The sequence below is a fragment of the Schistocerca americana genome, chromosome 8 (genome assembly GCF_021461395.2).
Source record: "Schistocerca americana isolate TAMUIC-IGC-003095 chromosome 8, iqSchAmer2.1, whole genome shotgun sequence".
Taxonomy (NCBI): domain Eukaryota; kingdom Metazoa; phylum Arthropoda; class Insecta; order Orthoptera; family Acrididae; genus Schistocerca; species Schistocerca americana.
The window spans coordinates 389,453,935-389,473,716 of record NC_060126.1 but is presented as its reverse complement, the minus strand read 5'-3'; the positions used below and the strand labels follow the sequence as shown (position 1 = coordinate 389,473,716).

Genomic DNA, 19,782 nt, shown 5'->3' with positions numbered 1-19,782 from the left:
TGTTAGAATATGGTTGGTGTCCAGTTATCAAACATATATAATACCAACACAGAGTCTGACTTATTTATCTACGTTTGTTGCCAGAATCTTGGACATAAAAATGGAATTGGCAACTTTGCTGGCTATTTGAGATTACTCCTGTTGTCAACTGTCCAAGAAGATAAACTAGATCAGAAATGTGATTATTCAACATGTTTTTGTCTACTTTTACAAAATAAAATAAGAAAATGTTACAGTATCCGCTTTACTTAACAGTAACACAGATACATAAAAATGCATACATTCCATGAAAAGATGAGACAAGTCATGTAGATAATCATGTGGTTTTTGAGATTTTGAATGTCTTCTGACCAGTTCTATAAATTCTTGAATTACAGCATCAGTTTGTTCTATGTACAGCTTAACATTTTGGGGTCGACTCAATGCTCGCTGAAATTTACTTCTCAGGTGCCACCAATCTGCTCCATTCCTGCACAGAAAAGTAAGAAAGTGCTGGTATTATTTCAGTGCCAACAATAATTAATTAAAAATATTGTGTATATAAGTGCATGTGAAAATCAATTTACAGAACAATGCATCGTTATGATGTTCGTACAACACAGCATCTAAGTTGTACAGAGTAATTTCTTGGCTGTAGAAAATATCATTCTGAAAATTTTTAAAATTATTATCATTACTAATTCTTCACCATAGCGTGTAAACAGTCAGTTTTTCTTAAAATTCCCTCTGTTATTATTCTCCTTGCGACCCTCTTTTGATGAAAGTATTTCACACATCTTTAACAAAAAAGTAGCTATAGTTTAATATAACACAGTCAGGAAATTGTTAGCATGGAGTGCTGCAAATATGTTTCACTGTTTAATGTAGGACACATTATCAGTAATCATTCATGTATCCTGTACTTAGATAAACTACAGAAAATTTAAGTGCTTGTAAATTTTATTTTGTTCACATGCATTCACTGTCATATTTTCAGCTCTTTTTCACTTGAATTGCATTTTCTTGACATGAATGGTTTCACATGTACCAATGTGTCAAATACATCTGTTGTCAATTTTTTTTTTTATTCATCAATGCTGCACAAGTTCATTTGTAAAACTAACAGAACTGAATGCTTTACACAATGAAAGAATTGATAGTTCTTACGTAGGCAAAAGACCACCATTGCTATAGATTTCAGGTCTCTCTTGTCGGTACTTTTCCACTGCAAGATGACTTCGGCGCTCTGGATATCGTCCTTCACTCTTGAATACTGTTTCAATATCAGATGGGTCAAAGACCCATACAACATTAACACCAGGTACAATTTCTTCTTTCACGAGTTTTCCATATTTCTTCAACTTCTTCATTCCATTTTGATGCAATCTGTCAAACTTATAGTCACCTATAAAATGCAAACATGCTATTGAATCTAAACTTAGCCAAAAACTGGATAGCGTAGATTAGCAACACTAACTAGTCAAAATTATATGACAAAATATATGATTTTTTAATCAGCATTAGTAATTATGCCAATAAGAGGAGGGTGAGATTTGGGTGCATCTGTTAGTGTTCACATATCCAAAGCAGAAATTCCACTTCACATCAACTGTCATCAGAATAATTTGGCAGCTTTTTATCACAAGGAAATTTAAATAGGAGGGGGCACAATAATTCCTTACGAAAGCACTAAGACATCTGATCCAAATAACAGGAGGCAACATGTTTCTCAATTTCTTTTCTTTTTTTGCAAATGTCCTTCCGTGAGTGTGTTGTTTAATCTGGATGACTGCTGGTTAAATCTATAGGTCAATGTGTAAATGGTCAAATATCTCTTACATTCTAGTGTGGCCACTTTTTTCATATTCTTCCTTCTTACATCAAGAGTCGCTGAGGTGGAAATGCTTTACTAGTGTCTGCACACATCATGTTAAAAATCTGAAAACACTGAGTTAGACCAACTTAGGACTTGGAACAACTCTGAACTGATTCAAGAAAGTGCTCACCTCTACACATTACTGCATAACTACTTCAGTGAGTTAACAATTTTCTTGTTGAGAAGAAACACAATACACAGAAGGGCATATGATTATTTACTTTTTTACACTGTCAATTTTCAACTGTGATGTGTATGGAGTTACTAAAAGCCTACTGTGACACATAGTTTAGTGTCTTGACTAATGTTTATAGTGTTGTTTACATAACAACACAAGCCAAAAAAGCTCCACTACTCTGTTCACAGACAAAGCAGTCAGGACTGAATGACTGCCATGTCATATTCTACCATAAAACACCACATGAAGAGTAAGTTTAAGGCCCATGCAGCACAAGCTGCTGTTTGGGGCTCCAGAGGTACTACACCTGTGATATGCAGGACTTATCACAACTGGCAACAGCAGCTAGGGGCACCAAAATGAGGGAGGTGCTAGGAGCACCACAAGTGCAAGATTTTTATCACAATTAGTAGAAAAAACTGACAGGTGAAAGAGTACAAGGGAAGAGGGTGGAGGGAGCAAATAATAAGTCAGTTATGAGGAAAACATTCTGAAGCTGGCCCTCATTATATGGAAGCAGTGGAGGAGTGTGAGGTCAGCACACTAACCTCCCAGTCATTGTCAGTTTAGCAGACCTGGTGCTGCTATTTCTCATTCAAGAAGCTCATTGACTGCCATCATAAGCCTGAATGTACCTCGTTTCAGTCATCCAGCCAAAGAAAACTCCCTGGCAGTACCAGGAATTGAACCCACATCCACGTGGAAGTCAGCCATGCTGACCACTAAGCTATGACAATAGATATTGCTTGGGTATTAGATCAAAAATAATAATGCATAACACCTATACAGCTCAAATTAGTTGTTGTCTTAAAATGTTATATGACAGTAAAATAATATGACTAAAAAATGAGCACATATCGCCACCCAGGGCCCTGTAGTTCATCTGTTTTACAGGACCTGCATTACTTGAAATCAGCTCTGAGTGCCTTAACTGTGTTGTTTTGATATTAACACTGGTAGATCATTACAATATATATCAAAACAAAAGTTTCTTCAGCTTTAATAAATAGAGTTTATTAACAGATGAGGTACAAGGTTACAATTAAAAATATTGGTCTCACACAGCTTGCACAAAATTATCTGTATCTCACGTTTATTCAGATCAGATGCCTTCTCACATTTATTCTTTACTATTAATGACTTAACTCCAGACTTACCAGCAGTACAGACAAACAGAAGGGCCTGTGTTTCTCAAAGACCAATATTCATGCATTTAGATATAAATATCATTATTATATCCATAAAATTATTTGTGTGGTTTGGAGATTGTCCCTGGAGTTAATAAGAATAAAATTCAAACATTGCCTTGAAGTATTTAAATTACTTTGCAATTTTAAATTCAATCCAACAATCAAAAGCCACAAGAACTTAGCAGAGAACAATAAATAAACTCTTCAACTCTGTGGACTTTCCCCACCGTGATGTTTCTGACCCCTTTGTAGGTGTCGTAAGTACCGTAGTGCTTCCAATTAATCAGTTTTGCACCATGGGATATTCAACCAGAGGCTCCCAATTGTTGTACTTTCCTTTGACACAGCAACATAGACGTGTACCATCATTTAAGCTGAAACTTCCTGGCAGATTAAAACTGTGCGCCGGACTGAGACTCAAACTCAGGACCTTTGCCTTTAACAGGCAAGTGCACTTGCCCATGAGAGGCAAAGGTCCTGAGTTCGACTCTTGGTCTGGCACACAGTTTTAATCTGCCAGGAAGTTTCATATCATTGCACACTTGCTCATGAAAGGCAAAGTTCCCGAGCTCAAGTCTCAGTTCAGCACACAGTTTTAATATGCCAGGAAGTTTCATATCAGTTCACACTCCACTGCAAAGTGAAAATTTCATTCTGGAATCGTTTAAGCTGTACTCTTAGATTTCCACCTAACCACACCTTTGGATACCACATCATATTCAGAAGAAACAGTTGGAATACAAATATCATTGCTGCTCGTTTCATACTGCAATAATTCAATCTTCTGTATTTTTAATCAGATTCAAAATAAAAAAAATAACATTCAAACAAGCCTATGAATAATGTGCATAGCCAGCCATAGGCCTGGATCAAATGTGGAGGGAGGTTCTTATTAAAAAATGATCAGAGAAGCAATGCCTGATACCAAACAGTTTTGCTCAACACTTTCGAAATTAGTAAAATACTGGGTCATTTATATACTTCAAAATAAAAAAATTCAGATTTGTTACATACCAAGTAGTGGAACATAATTTAACAAAGTTCCAATCAGTGGTAGTGATTTGGGTCCAGGTATATGTTTAAATAATTTGGGGTCTGATGTTCCAGCTGTTACAGTGTTATGGGTGCTGTAACACTTCTGAAATAGATGACAACCAGGCCAATGTAGTTTCTCACATTCGTCCAATTTCAGTCTCGATAGCAGCCTGGGACAATGGTAATTTCTCATTGCTGTATGATGTTATGTTCCCTGCAAAGAATGAAATATACTTTAAATATAAATTATGTATTATATAAATAAAATATGAAGTAGATACAATATTGGCTTCAGCACAGCAACAGTGAATCATTTCCACAACCTAAATAAAATATTAGCTCCATTGTAAGGGTCATATATCCTTACACACAATATTTCTATGTGTAATTATTTACTTTTGTTCTTTACTTTTTTCCACACAGAGTCTGGGTGGCTGACAATAATAGCTATGCAATAGCAGGTCAAATAATATCCATCTGTAGAAAGAAACAGCAGCATACTACCGGTATTGTCCACCAACAATGAGCCATAGAGATGCAATGCTAGGGCTGTACACATTCTTAGTGGTTTCCTGTGAGCCAGGATGCTGTGTAGTCGTTATACAAAAAACGTTGTGCTGGCATACAAGCCTGATGATTCAATTAATATTGTCATAAAGCATGGGAGAACAGGTGCGCATCCACTTTGGGAACAGACAGGCAATATACAATTTAATATGGTGAAACATCTTGATTGTATTTCATGGTACACAATACACACTGAGGTGACAAAAGACAAGAGATAGCAATATGCACATATACAGACGGTGGTAATATTGCATACCCACGGTACAAAAGGCCAGTGCATCGGCGGAGCTGTCTTTGTTCTCAGGTGGTTCATGTGAAAAGTTTCCAATGTGATCATAGCCATACAATGGGAATTAATTGACATTGAATGCAGAATACTAGTTGGAGCTAAATGCATGGGAAATTCCATTTTGGAAATTATTAGGGAATTCAATTATCTGAGATCAACAATGTCAACACTGTGCTGAGAGTACCAAATTTCAGGGATTACCTTTCACCACAGACAGTGCTGTAGCCAATGGCCTTCACTTACTGACTGAGGGCAGCGACATTTGCATAGAGTTGTCAGTGCTAAGGTACAAGCAACACTGCATGAAATAACCACAGAAATCAATGTGGGACATATCCGTTAGGTGAGATCTGGTTTTAATGGGCTATGGCAGCAGATGACCATAGAGAGTGCCTTTGGAAACAGCACGACATCACCTGCAGCGCCTCTCCTGGGCTCATGACCACAATGGTTGGACCCTAGATGACTGAAAACATGGCCTGGTCAGATGAGTCCTCATTTCAGTTGGTAAGAGCTGAGGGTAGGGTTTGAGTGTGGCACAAACTGCATGAAGCCAACAAGGTACTGTGCAAGCTGGTGGTGGCTCCATAATGGTGTGGGTCATGTTTAAATGGAATGGTCTGCATCCTCTGGTTTGACTGAACTGATCACTGACCGGAAATGGTTATGTTTGGCTACTTGGAAGCCACTTGCAGCCATTCATGGAATTCATCTTCTCAAACAATGATGTCATGTCACTAAGCCACAATAGCTCACGACTGATTTGAAAAAATTCTGGGCAATGCGAGCAAATAATTTGGCCACCCAGATCGCCCGACATGAAGCCTATCGAACATTTATGGGATATAATTTACAGGTCATTTCATGCACAAAATCCTGCACCAGCAACACTTTCTAAATTATGGATGACTATAAAGGTAGCGTGGCTCAATATTTCTGCATGGGAGGTCCAACAACTTGTTAAATCCAAGCCACGTCAAGTCGCTGCAGTACCCCGAGCAGGAGGAGGTCCAATGATAGTAGAAGGTATCCCATGACTTCTGTCACCTCAGTGTAGTGAGCTTTATTGTAAATATTTGTAGGTCACTGGATGATAAAATAATGCTCTGGACCATACATGTTTGAGTTATTATGTTCAAACCACCAGGCTCCCAGTCATTATGTAGAAGTGATTGACTTTTCTCGCAGTAATCCTTTTTATTTATTTCAATTTATTGGCTTTCGAATCGTGCCCACCAGCCATCTTAATAATGGAAAGTCGATACGACATTGCACTGGAGAAGATTTTCTTAGTTAGTTACGACGATACAGACGTAATGACAAAAGAACACAGAGTGCCCAAGCGACGAAACTCTGCCACATAGCCGGGAATCGAACCGGGCTCACTTCGGTTAGCAATCTGCCGCGCTGACACCACAGCTATATAAGCAGACTTGCAAGAATCTTCGTACACGGCGAAATTACAGCAAGGTGGACGACGTAATAATCTTTGGAGACGCAGTCTGATTGCCACAGCAAAGTTAGGTTGAGAGCATCTTAAATTTTCAGCGGTGCTTCGTTATCCAGTGGAGCGACTTTGTATAGAAGCGAATTTCAAATGGTGAATTATTATTATTATTAGTATTATTAACTAAGCAACAGTCATTTTGATTTGTGCATGTGGAGCAGTGAGTTCACAAAGGTTAATTTTAAGACACCGATAGTGATAACGTCATTGCCGGGGAAATTACTCAGTTTTAACTTCGTTGAGCTTAATGTACTAACAGTTGCTAATTGCACTAACAGCCGCTAATATTAGCGAGCTCGTAAATTCAGTTGCAAGTGAAAATTCAAAAATTTATGTGTGCAGGCACAATATTTAGTTGTGAGTAATCTTGTAGTTAATGATGTGCAAGAGAGAGTAATGACCCGATAATTCAAATTCAGGCCAGCTAACAATGATCAGCCCTGGATCTAAGATATTTCCGAACGGGGATAGTGGTCCCCCCTTCCCTCGAGTGTTTGGGGTAGGACATCAAAAACTTTAAAATATTGATTTTTCAAAAATATGGTCAGTTTGTAGTGCATATCTTTCTGAAGAGTTTGATATATAAAACATATATGTTCGAGGAAATGTAAGACATGTCATTTGGTCGTAAGTGTGCCAAAGTGCAGTGCCACGCCTCTTCACACATTCTTCTATCCCCTCGTCACAGTTATTTCGCTCTGTGGAATTCAAACATGTATACTTTGGAATGGAAGCCATCAAAACTATATTCAGGACAGTGGAAATTAAAACGCCCTGTTCCCAGTAGGCTGGGTTGACAACCAACCTCCTTTTAAAAACTCACAACTGATACTGGGTGGGATTATACAATATGTGACCGGGAGAATAAGAACTCCAGAAAATTTGCACTCTTTATTGCCTATTAGCTAATAACGTTCTCTTTCGTGTGACATAAAATTAAATATACGAAACAAAAAACCAGTAAAGCCAAGAGATAAGCAAGACAGTACACATTTCTTCAATCTTTGGACCCCAACATTTTTATCTCTATAATATTGCGACGGTTTTATGCGGCGTGATTTCCTTCCTGCAAAATAATCATACCTCATCAAGGTTCGCCAGTCGTTTTGCTACATGAAAAATCAAAATGTCGCTGTCTAATACTGAAAAAGTTGTTGATACGAATAGAACACAAGAGGGATGTGGTTTCTCGATTTGATTACGTTTATTATGTCACTGTCTGTTAGATAAAACGAAATAGGCCTTTCTGATATTGCAGCAATTGTAACACATGCAAAGTAAAGGAGACTATTTCGGCAAGTTTTATGTTAGGAAATAGTTTCGCATTTCATTCATGTGCTCCAGTTTCTGAAGCATGAGATCGAAAAGTAGTAGCAAGAATTTTTTTATATAAATTTGGAATCGTCATATTCATCCATGTAATTTGTGGGATGTCCTCGTTTCTTCTCCTTGTTCTAACAATCAATCTTGTCAACACTAATTCTGCAACTATTCCAGCCACTGTCAAAACTTATTCTCTGAGGAACTTCGCTAACCCTGCCAGGATCACCGGTTCAATTGTTCCACGTATATTCTTCGGTTAGACGTTATTACATGTTCGTACAGCGCTATTCCGAGAACAGAACTCACTTTGCGTTTACAGTGTCACCGACAACATTCGTGAGCCCCGCCATCAGATGCCATCCGATAAAATCGGCCAATAGCTTGGTCGCGGTCCGTCCGACCTTCGGCAGTTTGTGGCAAGGTCAAGGAGGGGAGATTAGGTTAGCTTAGAATCTATTGTATGTATGAAGTATGGATAAGATTTTAACCTCCAAAGGTAGGATACGTACCACGACGCCTCTGTGCTTGGAGGCGAGTGTTGCAGTATTAGCTTTGCCATTAAAAAGGTTCCAAATACATGTAAATAATCTGTACCTGTCTCGAAATGAACATGGCGAGTACTGTACACTCTTTCATCAGTTCCTGGAATTATGCGACAAGTTTTATGAATATGAGATGAATGGGAAAAAGCCATGCTACAAAAGTCAAAAATGCTTTAACTTTGTGACAACATTTTTCTTCTCCCACCACCAGTTAGCGACAGACGGAACCACTACCTTTGAATCTAAAATGCTGTTCGTGATGCGTTTCATATTTATATTGTATATTACCAAAATATGTAGTTTCAGTGATACATCGCAATAAAGCTCTCTCCCAAACACGTTGTTCTGAGTATGGTTTATTATGCGACTTTTATGTATAAAGGTTTTTGCCAATGAGATTGTGAGCACATAATGGTTATCTTACGCGGAGAAAGTAGCTGTATGATACACGGATAAAATTTGTGTGAGTAAGGAAGAATTATTCAATTAATGTAAGACAGATTTGTGACTTCAAAGTACCTCGCCTTATTTTAAAAATGGTGAAAATTAATGCAATGGTGGCAGGATATTCAGATAATCAGTTTCTAGTACAGGAAACTTCAGCGCTCTTTAAACGCTTGCTCAGTGGATTTGAGAAAGGAAGTAACAAGGTTTCTGCTAGCAGTATTATTTGAAATCGAGTGTAAGTTCCAATATAGGAAATCATCTATATCTTATCACTGTGTCTTCTTAGTGCATTTGCACAAAGCGTAGCTTCAAAATTCGGTACAGAATAAATTTAACATTTCGGTGCTTGTGGTGCTAGAGTGAAGATATTAGCTCTTAAATTGGTCTTTAGAGCCTCGTAAATAGCATCAATGATATCGAACAAAAACTTTGAAATTGTATTTTCAGAATGTGGTATAGGCTTGAATAGTGGAAAGATGAAATCGGCAGGTGTCAAATACCGAAATGTCACGTCTACTTTTACTTGAGTCAGAACTATAGCTTTAATGTATCGGATTTTTTAATTGAGCTCGAATCACACCTCTACAAGTACCCTAAATTAGCTTTCGTTATCCGAAAGCGTTTTGCGTTTGAGTCTTCGGCTTTACGCACTCAGTATGATTAGTGATGAAAAGCAAGGTTACAAACACTATGTTTTGGTGAATTTATTTGCAGTTGTGCAGGTATAAGTTAGTAAACCTTCAATGATTATCATTTAGCATACGCGTGAAAGATAAATAAAGCTTAGAATACGATACTACGAACATGTAAAGCATCGAAAACTGGACGCACATAACACCACATTTGCAAACCGTTTCCCCCTCCAGGCAAAAAACATGAGTAAGCAGTATTAGTAATTTGTAGACAGCTAATGTTCACCAACCACAACACAAAACAGATCCACTACAGGAACTTTAAGCACAAGATACTCCGATAGCCGGCACGGTAGCTCAGCGTGTTCGGTCAGAGGGCTAGCTGCCCTCTGTAATAAAAAAAAAACTGAGCTAATGGGTCAACAACGAACTGAAAAAAAAGTGGTCAGCGTGACGGAATGTCAATCCTAAGGGCCCGGGTTCGATTCCTGGCTGGGTCGGAGATTTTCTCCACTCAGGGACTGGGTGTTGTCCTAATCATCATCATTTCATCTCCATCGGCGCGCAGGTCGGCGAAGTGGCGTCAACTCGAAAGACCTGCACCAGGCGAACGGTCTACCCGACGGGAGGCCCTAGCCACACGACACTTCATTTCATTTGAACAATTTATTTTTTGAGATTACAATTCACACCTAAAATTTTCGGTAAAGACTTGCCTAGTTGTGGTTTCCAATAAACCTGTAATTTCTGTACATAGATTCCGAACTACATCCCAATTATGATTTTTTATTCTCAGGATGCCACAAACTCATTGTTTCTTGGATTAAACATCAGTTTCTCACAGCACACATGTGAGAACATTGGTAGATTTGACAGAAGAAAACAAACTTATTTGAATTTCACCAAATGTCGCCCGAAGTCTGCACCTTCAGGTGATGAGATCGGCTAAGTGTGTCCGCACTCGCACTGGCATACTGATTTGAAAAGATCAGCTGATGTTCGCCGATATCGGTGCCACTAAGACCGCAGCCTTAAAGTGACTGCTAACGGGATTGATTGATTGATTAACTGAGGGGGGTTATGGGATTAAACGGCGAGGTCACCAGTCTCGTGATTCCAAAGTTACACGCGGAAGACTGAGGGTCCACTAAAAGTGAACAGATCCAGTCAGGGGACTCAAATTATAAAACGAGGAAGATAAAACACACACACAGTAGAAGGTATAAAAGGGTAGCCCAAATTTAAAAGCTGGGTGTACAGACAGATAAAAGAACGGTCTTTGCAAAGGGGAGTGGTCATGGGTCCCAGACGGAGAAAACATGAAAAGAAGTCCGAACCACAACCACCCTGCCGCTGCTCCAGCTCCAGGGGTAAACCAAACCCCTATATAATAATAAATAAAAATCACTTCCACGGAGAAAACAGAGGACCAGTTCAACCATCCATGAATCGTCTGCTAATATTAAAATTAAAGGATCTGGACGACTAGACTTAGTACAAAGGGCCAAAAGAAGGGGACATTGCATCAATATATTGGATACTATCAGTCTGGCTCCACAACCACATTGTTGGAGTGGTTCGTTACGCAAGGGGAAACAATAGTGAGTCTGGTATGACCAATGCATAGACGGCATAAGACAGTGTACTCTTCCAAGAGGATCACAAGGAGGAGCACCAAACTTAAGTAGACTCCTTGACTGTGCGAAGTTTATTACTGAGAGCACAAGTACACCAGATGATATTCCACTTTTGGGAAAAAAGAGATTTGACGTAGATCATGAAAGGGAATGGTGGGGGGAGGGGGGTAAATATCTGCTTCTCTAGTCAAACAGTCAGCCAGTTCATTCCCTGGGATGGCCACATGTCTAGGTACCCAGAGAAAGACAACTGAGCAGGCGCCATGGCCAAGGGCAGGGAGGTCATGCATAGCAGAAACCAAAGGGTGGCGAGAGTAGCATCAGTCGACAGCCTTCTCATTGAGTTGGTACATATTAAAACACTGTGGATGGAGGCCTGAGTAACAAAAAGGAGGGTCCTGTCAATGGCTGGCAGCTCTGCTGTGAAAACACTACAAGATCCCAGCAATAATTGGTGTTCTAAGCCAGTAGGAGATGTGAAAGCATATACTGCCTTACCTATCATCTTAGAATCATCAGACATCCCTCGATTGCAAAGATGACAAGGTACACAGGATGGTCAGCAAAATGGCTAATGCCGATTGCATAAGAAACTAGGAGTTGACTCCATTGTATTTGTAGAGGGGGAATCCCCACCTCTGCGAGGAGACTGTCAATGGGAGTAGTGTGAAAGGCACCAGTAGCCAGATGCACCCCACAGTGGTGAACTGGGTCAAGTATTTTGAGAGTGGAAGGAGCCACTGAGCCATAAACTTGACTATCATAATCTAGTCTGGACAAGATAGAGCATGGTAAAGATGGAGAAGAGTAGCATGGTCTGGACCCCAAGATGTGTGGGCCAGGAGGTGGAGAGTATTAATCTTCCATATGCATGTAATCTTCAGGTGGTGAATATCGGGCGGCCATGTTACCTTTTTATCAAAAATAAGGCCCAAGAAATGAGACTGTGCTACAACATCTAGGAGCTGGTCGCCTACATGAAGTTCTGGATGGGGGGTGTATATTGGGTCCATGACAAAAATGTATAGCCTGCATTTTGGAGGGAGAAAACTGGAAGCCATGGGAGACAGCCCACACAGAAGCACATCAGTTGACGTCTTGGAGCCGGTGCTCAGCAGATGCTACCGAGTGGGAGCTGCACTAGATGCAAAAATCGTCAACATACAATGTTGGGGTAACCACAGACCCAACAGAGGTTTCAAGCCCATTGATGGGTATGAGGAAGAGCGTGGGCACTTAACACAGAACACTGTGGGTGCTTAGTGAAGTGCCTACTCAAACCAAGAAGTGCCAATGAGATAAAAACTCGCGGAAAAAATTGGAAGGGGCAACTAAAGCCTCAGTCATGGAGGGTAACTAAAATGTAATGGCGCCAAGCCATGTCATATGCCTTATGTAGCTCAAAGAAGACCATAATAAGGTGACGGTGGTTAGTAAAAGCCTGTCAGATTGCTGTTTCCAGTCTGAGTAAATGGTCAGTTGGAGATCATGTTTCCCAGAAGCCATACTGAATGGGGACAAAAGGCCCCGAGATGTGAATACCCAACATAATCAGAACCATCCTCTCAAGCAGTTTACAAAGTATGTTCGTCACGCTAATCGGGTGGTAGCTGTTGATAGATGTTGGGTTCTTCCTGGGCTTAAGAATGGGAATAACTATACTGTCTCGCTATTGTGACTGGAAAGCACAAGTGATCCAAATGCAGTTGAAGACTCTGAGTAGATATTGCCTCTGGGTAACGTCCAAGTGTTGGGTCATCTGTTTCTGCATGGAATCTGGGCCTGGTGCCATGTCATGTGAAGGGCTGTGAGACCTCCCACTGAGTGAAGGCTTCATTATAGGATTCAGTGTGGTGGGGATTGAAACAAAGGAGGTCTGTTCAACTTGGCGTTTCTGCCAGAGAAAAGTAACAGGATAGGAAGTGGATGCTGATGCCGTCACAAAGTGTGTTGCGAAATGTTTATCAAGGACCAATGGATGATTACACAGAGCACATTGGAGGATAAGACCCTGGACATTTCACTGTCGCTGGCAGCCCAGAAGGCTACAGAGCTTGGACCAGACCTGTGAGGAAGAGGGATACGTCCCCAGGGAGGACACATAGTGCTCCCAGCATTTCCTTTTACTCTACTTAATAAGGTAACGCGCCCTAGCATGGAGCCACTTAAAAGCAAAGGGGTTGGTCAGTGACAGGTATCATTTAAATCGCTGAAAGGCTCGTCGGCAGTCCTGAACAGTGACTGCTACATTCTTGATCTGCCGTAGTACCAGTCAACGACCAAGGGGTCCTGTGGATAGGGGGACAGCAGTTCCAACCGCATGAAGAATAGTGGCTGAGACACCTTGCACAATCACATCAATGCAATTAGAGAGGTGTCTAAGTGCGCAGTAGATGTATATAAATGTAAACTGGTCCTGTGGAATGCCCAACATGGGGGCCTGTCTGCCTGGCGGCAGGAGGGGAACGATATGATCACCAGAAAGTGATCACTGTCACAAAGATCATCATGGGATGACCAAGGCAAGGAAGCCATGAGAGCAGGGCAGGGGATCATGAGATCGAAAGCAGTAAATGTGCCACGAGTGGCAATTAAGTGGGTAGGGGAAACGTCATTGAGGAGATATAAATCAATGTCTGTAATAAGTTGATCAATTAGGAGACTCCTACCCATTGAATTGCTACTCCCCCAGAGCGGGTGATGTGCACTGAAGTATCCGAGGAGGAGAAACGGGGGTGGGAGTTGCTGTGTATTAAGATAGACATTGCAAACAGTGATTGACAGAGTCGTTTGCACTCTTACCACTATTGCTTCCAGACTGATATGGAGGGGGATCCAGTCGCTAATGACATTGGAGTGAACCAAACAGCAGACCCTTCCAGATGTTATGCCAGGGCCAGAACAGTTCCGATAGAATGCCCGATAGCCACAAAACATTGGAGAGTGGTCATCACGGAAGTGCATTTCTTGTAGAACAAGACAGAATGAAGAATAGGAGGGAACAAGACGTTGTATTTGCGGTAGGTGACGATAGTATCCTTTGCAAGTCCCATGGCTTGTAGTGTGGAGAGAGAGCAAGTTAGACATAAAGAAGTTGAGGAGAGGTCATGTCAGTTAGTCAGTGGTCATCACCATCAAGGATGGGGTGACATCCATAAACAAAATGTTAGATTCTGGTTATGAGATGGGAGATTTCACTTCCAGGGGCACTGGGGGGTGGGGGGGGGGGGCTTGTCTTGGGACTTATATTTCTTCTTCTTCTTCTTCTCTTTCGGAGGTGGAGGAGGGCAGGGCACAGAGGGAGTATAGGTTCCTGCAAGACCTAGAACGGAAAGAGAGCAGGCGACATTGGGGCACATACATAGTGTGTCTCATGGCCAAGTAATGGAAACAGGCCTCTAGCCTGAGAGACACCTGGAAGAAGGGTCCAGGAGGAGCCCCTTCACCAGCAGGTGCCGAAGAAGGGGCTCACTTCTTCATCCGGGGAGGGGGAGCAGCTACCAGAGTGGAGGGAATGGGAACTGCCGGGGAGGAGGAGGGGAGAGGGGGATGTGGCTTGGGTAAGGAAGAAGTAGGAGGGGGAGGGATGTAACAGAGGCGAAAGTTGAAGGAAGTGACACCAGATGGACTCTCTCATATTTCTGGCAAGCCTCGGCATGACACAGGCAATCTAGTGACTTGTACTCTTGGATGTTTTTCCTCTCTTTGTAAGCTGGTTAATCCGGTGAGTGAGGAGACTGGCGATCATGACAACTGACACACACAGGCAGGACACAGGAGCTTCCATCATGGAGTGGATGTCTACAGTAACCACACAGAGGGTCTGCCATTCAGTGGGAAGACATATGCCTAAAATGCAAGCACCTAAAACACCTCATGGATGGTGGGACATATGGCTTCACATCATATCTGTAGCACATAACCTTGACCTTCTTTTGGAGGGTAGTCCCCTCGAAAGCCAGAATGAATGCGCTGACACTGGTGCAATTGTCTTGATGACCCTTCTGCACACGTCAAACAAAATGAATGCCACATCACTTCAGATTAGCCCAGCGATCCTCATCACTTTGCAGGACGAGGTCCCTATGAAAAATCACTCCTGGACTATATTCAGATATTTTTGAGGGGTAATAGACACTGGGACATTCCCAAGACGATCACAAGCACGAAGAACTGCAAATTGGGCACCAGAAGCAGCTCTGATCAACAGGGAGTTTGAGCACATCTTAACTGAGAGGCTCCACTTCACCACAAAAAACAATGGCTTTGTGGCAGTGAACATGTCCCTGTCTGCTCTAATACAGACGAGGTAGCAGGGAAAGTGTTTCATCCCAAGACGATGAGCCTGGCCCTCCTCCCATGGTTTAGCCAGGGAAGGGAAGGTTGCCAGGTCATACGAAGCAGCGTTCAATGATCCTTCACCATTCACGGAGACAGCCATTTGGGAATGGCCAAATTTCTGCAGCTTGATACGCTTCATGCACCAAGCATCCGCCCTGATACCACCCATTCTGATCAGGGGCCCTCCTCATGGGCGCCACCCAGCCACAGCAAGGGCTGCCTGGCACCAGCGGCCATTGCTGGGAGTTCCGATGTTACTAGCGGGGTTGGAGGGGGGCTACGGCAGGAAAGGAAGGGGGAGAGGGGAATCCACACCGTAGACGCTAGAGAGGGAGTTCTTTCCCAAATGGCTCACACTAAAAACAGAAAATTTAGAAGTGGAGGTCAAACATCAAGCAGGGATTTGAATGTCAAAAAGGATGAAAGAGAACAGGCAGGAGGATCAAAATTGCAAGCAATACAGGGAACCATGTGGATAGCTAGGTCGACATAAATTACAACACAAAGAGAGGGGAACGAGGGGGCAGTGGGGAAGGAGCAAGGATAGGGAGGGAGGGGCGGGTTAAAGGAAATGCAGCCTAAGAAGGAAGAATGGGCTGGCTGCTAACTGTGGACTATGCAACTGGTCCCTAGTAGTGAAGCGATCCGGCAAAAATTGTCAAAATTTCATTTCCTTGGATGCACCAAGAAGGTAAAGTGTAATCTTTCTTAGGTGTTATTCCTGTTACTCATTTATTCCCATTCTGGTAGTCTGAATCTATGGATTTCGCTAATAATTATAACAAAGCTGATCATTCGCACACGCAATCAACCACATAAACCAATAGCGATTGGCATTCATCTGTTCGGGTTTATTTGACTCAACTCGTATAGATCAGTCCCTTTTGTTTGCGAGAAAGTTTTTATTTCTAGATGCGACGGGGATTGCCCTGGCAGAGACATCACGTTCACTATGCACGCATTCAAAAATAAACTTACGATTCGTTCAAAACTGAACATATAATGGGTTCAAATATATTCAAAAACCAACTGGGATGTGTTTCAAAATCATGTGAATAATCGATAGACCAATCTGCGCTGGATGCTAGGCACTTTGTGAAAGAGGTTTTTTTTTTTTTTTTTTTTTTTCAAGAATATTAATTTGGCGCCCCCTGAATTTTCTGCCTAGGGTAGATACGCCAGTTTGCCGCCGCCTCGCCCCCCCCCCCCCCCCCTCCCAGAGCCGCAGCTGCCAATGATAATAGAAATGATGCACCAAAGGCAATGAAGGAAGGACTTCAGACATCAGATCAAAAAACAGACGCTCACACCCGAGAGGTAAAAATTAAATGTGAGGTTAATTAATCCAAATTTGAAATCCAGGGGCAGTGTCAAGTGCAAATGAATGGGACAGATTTGCAAACCCAACTGTTGCTCTAGCTGCGGCAGAAATGCAGACTTCTACGAAGATATTAGCATGTGAACACTGTCTGAAGAACACAAGAGCTTGGGTTGTTAAATTAGTGTGTGCTGCGGCAGTATTCTAATTTAGTGACAAATATCTGAGAACTGGACAAAAATATCAAAGGTACAAAGAAGAGCAGCTCGGCTACTGATGTAGATTCATTACGCAGGAGAATGAAATAATACAAAATAAGTTGTAGCGTGAATTGAATAAACTTTGTTATTAACGATCTCACGAATAGAATTTCCAGAATTAGCCCAACATTAACACTTCCACCCATTGAATTTTATGAGATAATGGAGAGTTGTCTATATTGTACCGGCTCCTAATTCGTACCACAGCTATAAAATTCGTAAATCTTGTACAAAACAACATTTAGTAACTACGTGGTTCCTGGACCCATATCGTCAGCTATGAGTTCTGTGTGCGTTGAGGAACAGATCGTCTGAAGACAGCGTTGATCTTGTTGTAGTTTTCGTGTACGTTTTTGTGTATGTGGCGAAGAGAATTACTGTTGTAAGGTAAATGGCAAAATAATGTTTTATTTATGGGTAAATAAATATGAAATAATCTTATTTTGCAGGCAGTCACTACTATTTGCAGCAGTTCGTTTGTTGCCTATAATGTACCACAGAAAGTTTTCGATATTAAACCAGTACAATTTGACAAACTTGTTCGTATAATGGGCATTTAGCATTATTAGTGTAGCATAATGTTTAGAAATGTGGTAAAATGCATTTAGCTGTAACAGTATATCTAAATGGGGATTTCTGCTGGATGTTCGCGTCGTCCTCGCACGATATTTGGACGGCGTAACTCGCTGTATTCTTCAGGTGCTACCCTAAAATGGCCCTTGGGTGGATCGAGTCCAGTATTTATGCCTGGATGGTGCTGGGCGCTCCGTAATCGGTCTGCGTTTCCTCGGGTGTTTCGTCCGCGGTCCGTGCCCGCCGGGAGCACCTCCAATGGTCCAATGGTTTCCTGAAAATATCTGAAGAAGTTGCTGGCACCACATTTGGGCAGATGTGCACACCACATTCGGAACTTTGAGGACTTCCTACAACGACTAAGGCAACGACACATCGTGGACTCTGACATCATGTTAAATTTCGACGTGATGTCTCTCTTCACACGGTTGCCGCTGAATGACTCACTCGATCTTATCAGAGAGATGTTTGATGGGACCATCGTCGACTAACTCAGGCATATACTAACCTCGACGTACCTCCTACGGGGAGGTCAATGTGACGAGCATCGTAAAAACTGACCATAAGGTACTATTTTTTTTCTGAAATGTAAGCTAATGCAAAACTGAGTGGTCCTATGGGCATTAACACTTCAATAATCTGACTTCGAAATTCAGTACACTCCCGGAAAGTTAACATGGTGCTGTATGCGCTGCCGCATCTCCCAATCAATCTGAAAAACTCTGTATGGAATGTCCCAGAGTTAAGGGCAAGTCCATACGAGGCATTAGAGAACACCGACACGTAAATTTCTTTGGAATATCGAAACAGAGCAGGATTCCAACGACATTTTAAAAAATAGCCAGAGCGAAATATCAGCATGAAAACGAAGAGAAACTTACAAAGTACTACCTTTTTCACGACAATGTACATGTTTGCGTGAGTATGACGCGGCATATTTTTCAGGCAAAAATCCGCAGGTATTCTACTCCAATAAATTAACTGAACACTGGTATCAACTGACAAAACATGAAGAGGTATATACAGTTCTTAGTAGTACCACCAGCACCACTGGTAATTTGACCTCATCTAAGCTTTTCCCTGAATTATAGTGTTGAGCAGCACACACCCATGTTGCCCATGCATGTCTCCCAGTATCATCCACCCACCTTCAATTAGGTCACATTGGTCCGACTTTATCTCTTGGAACCTTTAGTAGCATATAGGGTGTTATTTGAAGTGCTCATGGTGGAAGTGCTGTTCTATCTGGTATTTGGACCCCAGCAGCCCTATTTTTTTTCTGGCAACTGAAACGTCTTTTCAGCTCTGTCAATAATTTCGATGAATAAAAACGTTTCCGCTGTGGTTCGAATTTCACATGGAATTGTGTACCTCCGTACACCTAGCAGATCGATGCAGTTCTGAGGTAGAAAGGAAGAAAGATTAGGTTTGAGCATTCAGTCAACGAGGAGTGTCAGCAAGAACGTATTACCTACAACAGATATATGGCTAGTAAACCACTGAGGAACTCAAACCAATCTGCGGCTTCATTTGGTCTGTGCGTGTTGCAACATGTTCTGTAACAGTCGAATATCTATCAGAGCTTCTAGAAATTACTGCTTCTTATTTTTTAACTAATAACAATAATTAGGATTAGGCTGAAGCTTTTCTATAGTCGGTAAGCTGACTTGTCTAGATTTTCGAATTGCTGACAATGCGGGAACCTAAGGAAGATTTTTTCCTCGAAACCGATTGCGCTTGTTCCACAGGGGATACAGCAGATCTCGGTCAAGAGGAAAAAGAAGGACGACAAGGAACACGAGCTCGAACAGAACAAGGCTGGGGAAGGAAACCAGCCGTATCCTTTTATAACGGAACCGTAACGAAAATCGCAATAACCGATGTAGAAAAATTATAGAGAACCTAACTCTGGATGTCCACGCGAAAATTTGAACCCTACTCTTTCTGGATGCGAGATCAGTGCTGCATCGTGTCAGGTAGATTAAACGAAGCGCAGCTGCAAAGAAGTGTAGAAGGCGTTGGCACAATACCTTCTCCCTTGAGAACTGCTTGAGGGTTTAACATGCACGTCATGTCGAATTAATGACG

At 41.7% G+C, this 19,782-nt stretch overlaps 1 protein-coding gene across 1 annotated transcript in view; it reads right to left on the bottom strand.

The window, feature by feature from the left end:
- The window catches only part of LOC124545041 (cytochrome P450 302a1, mitochondrial), a 220,302-nt gene that overhangs the window by 75,282 nt on the left and 125,238 nt on the right, over positions 1-19,782 (bottom strand). Inside the window, exons 2-4 of the mRNA XM_047123826.1 lie at positions 4,238-4,472; positions 1,147-1,384; positions 282-469 (exon numbers count right to left, since the gene is read on the bottom strand). Coding sequence (XP_046979782.1) covers positions 282-469; positions 1,147-1,384; positions 4,238-4,451 — 640 coding nt within the window. The 5' untranslated portion in view covers positions 4,452-4,472. The remainder of the gene's footprint in view (positions 1-281; positions 470-1,146; positions 1,385-4,237; positions 4,473-19,782) is intronic.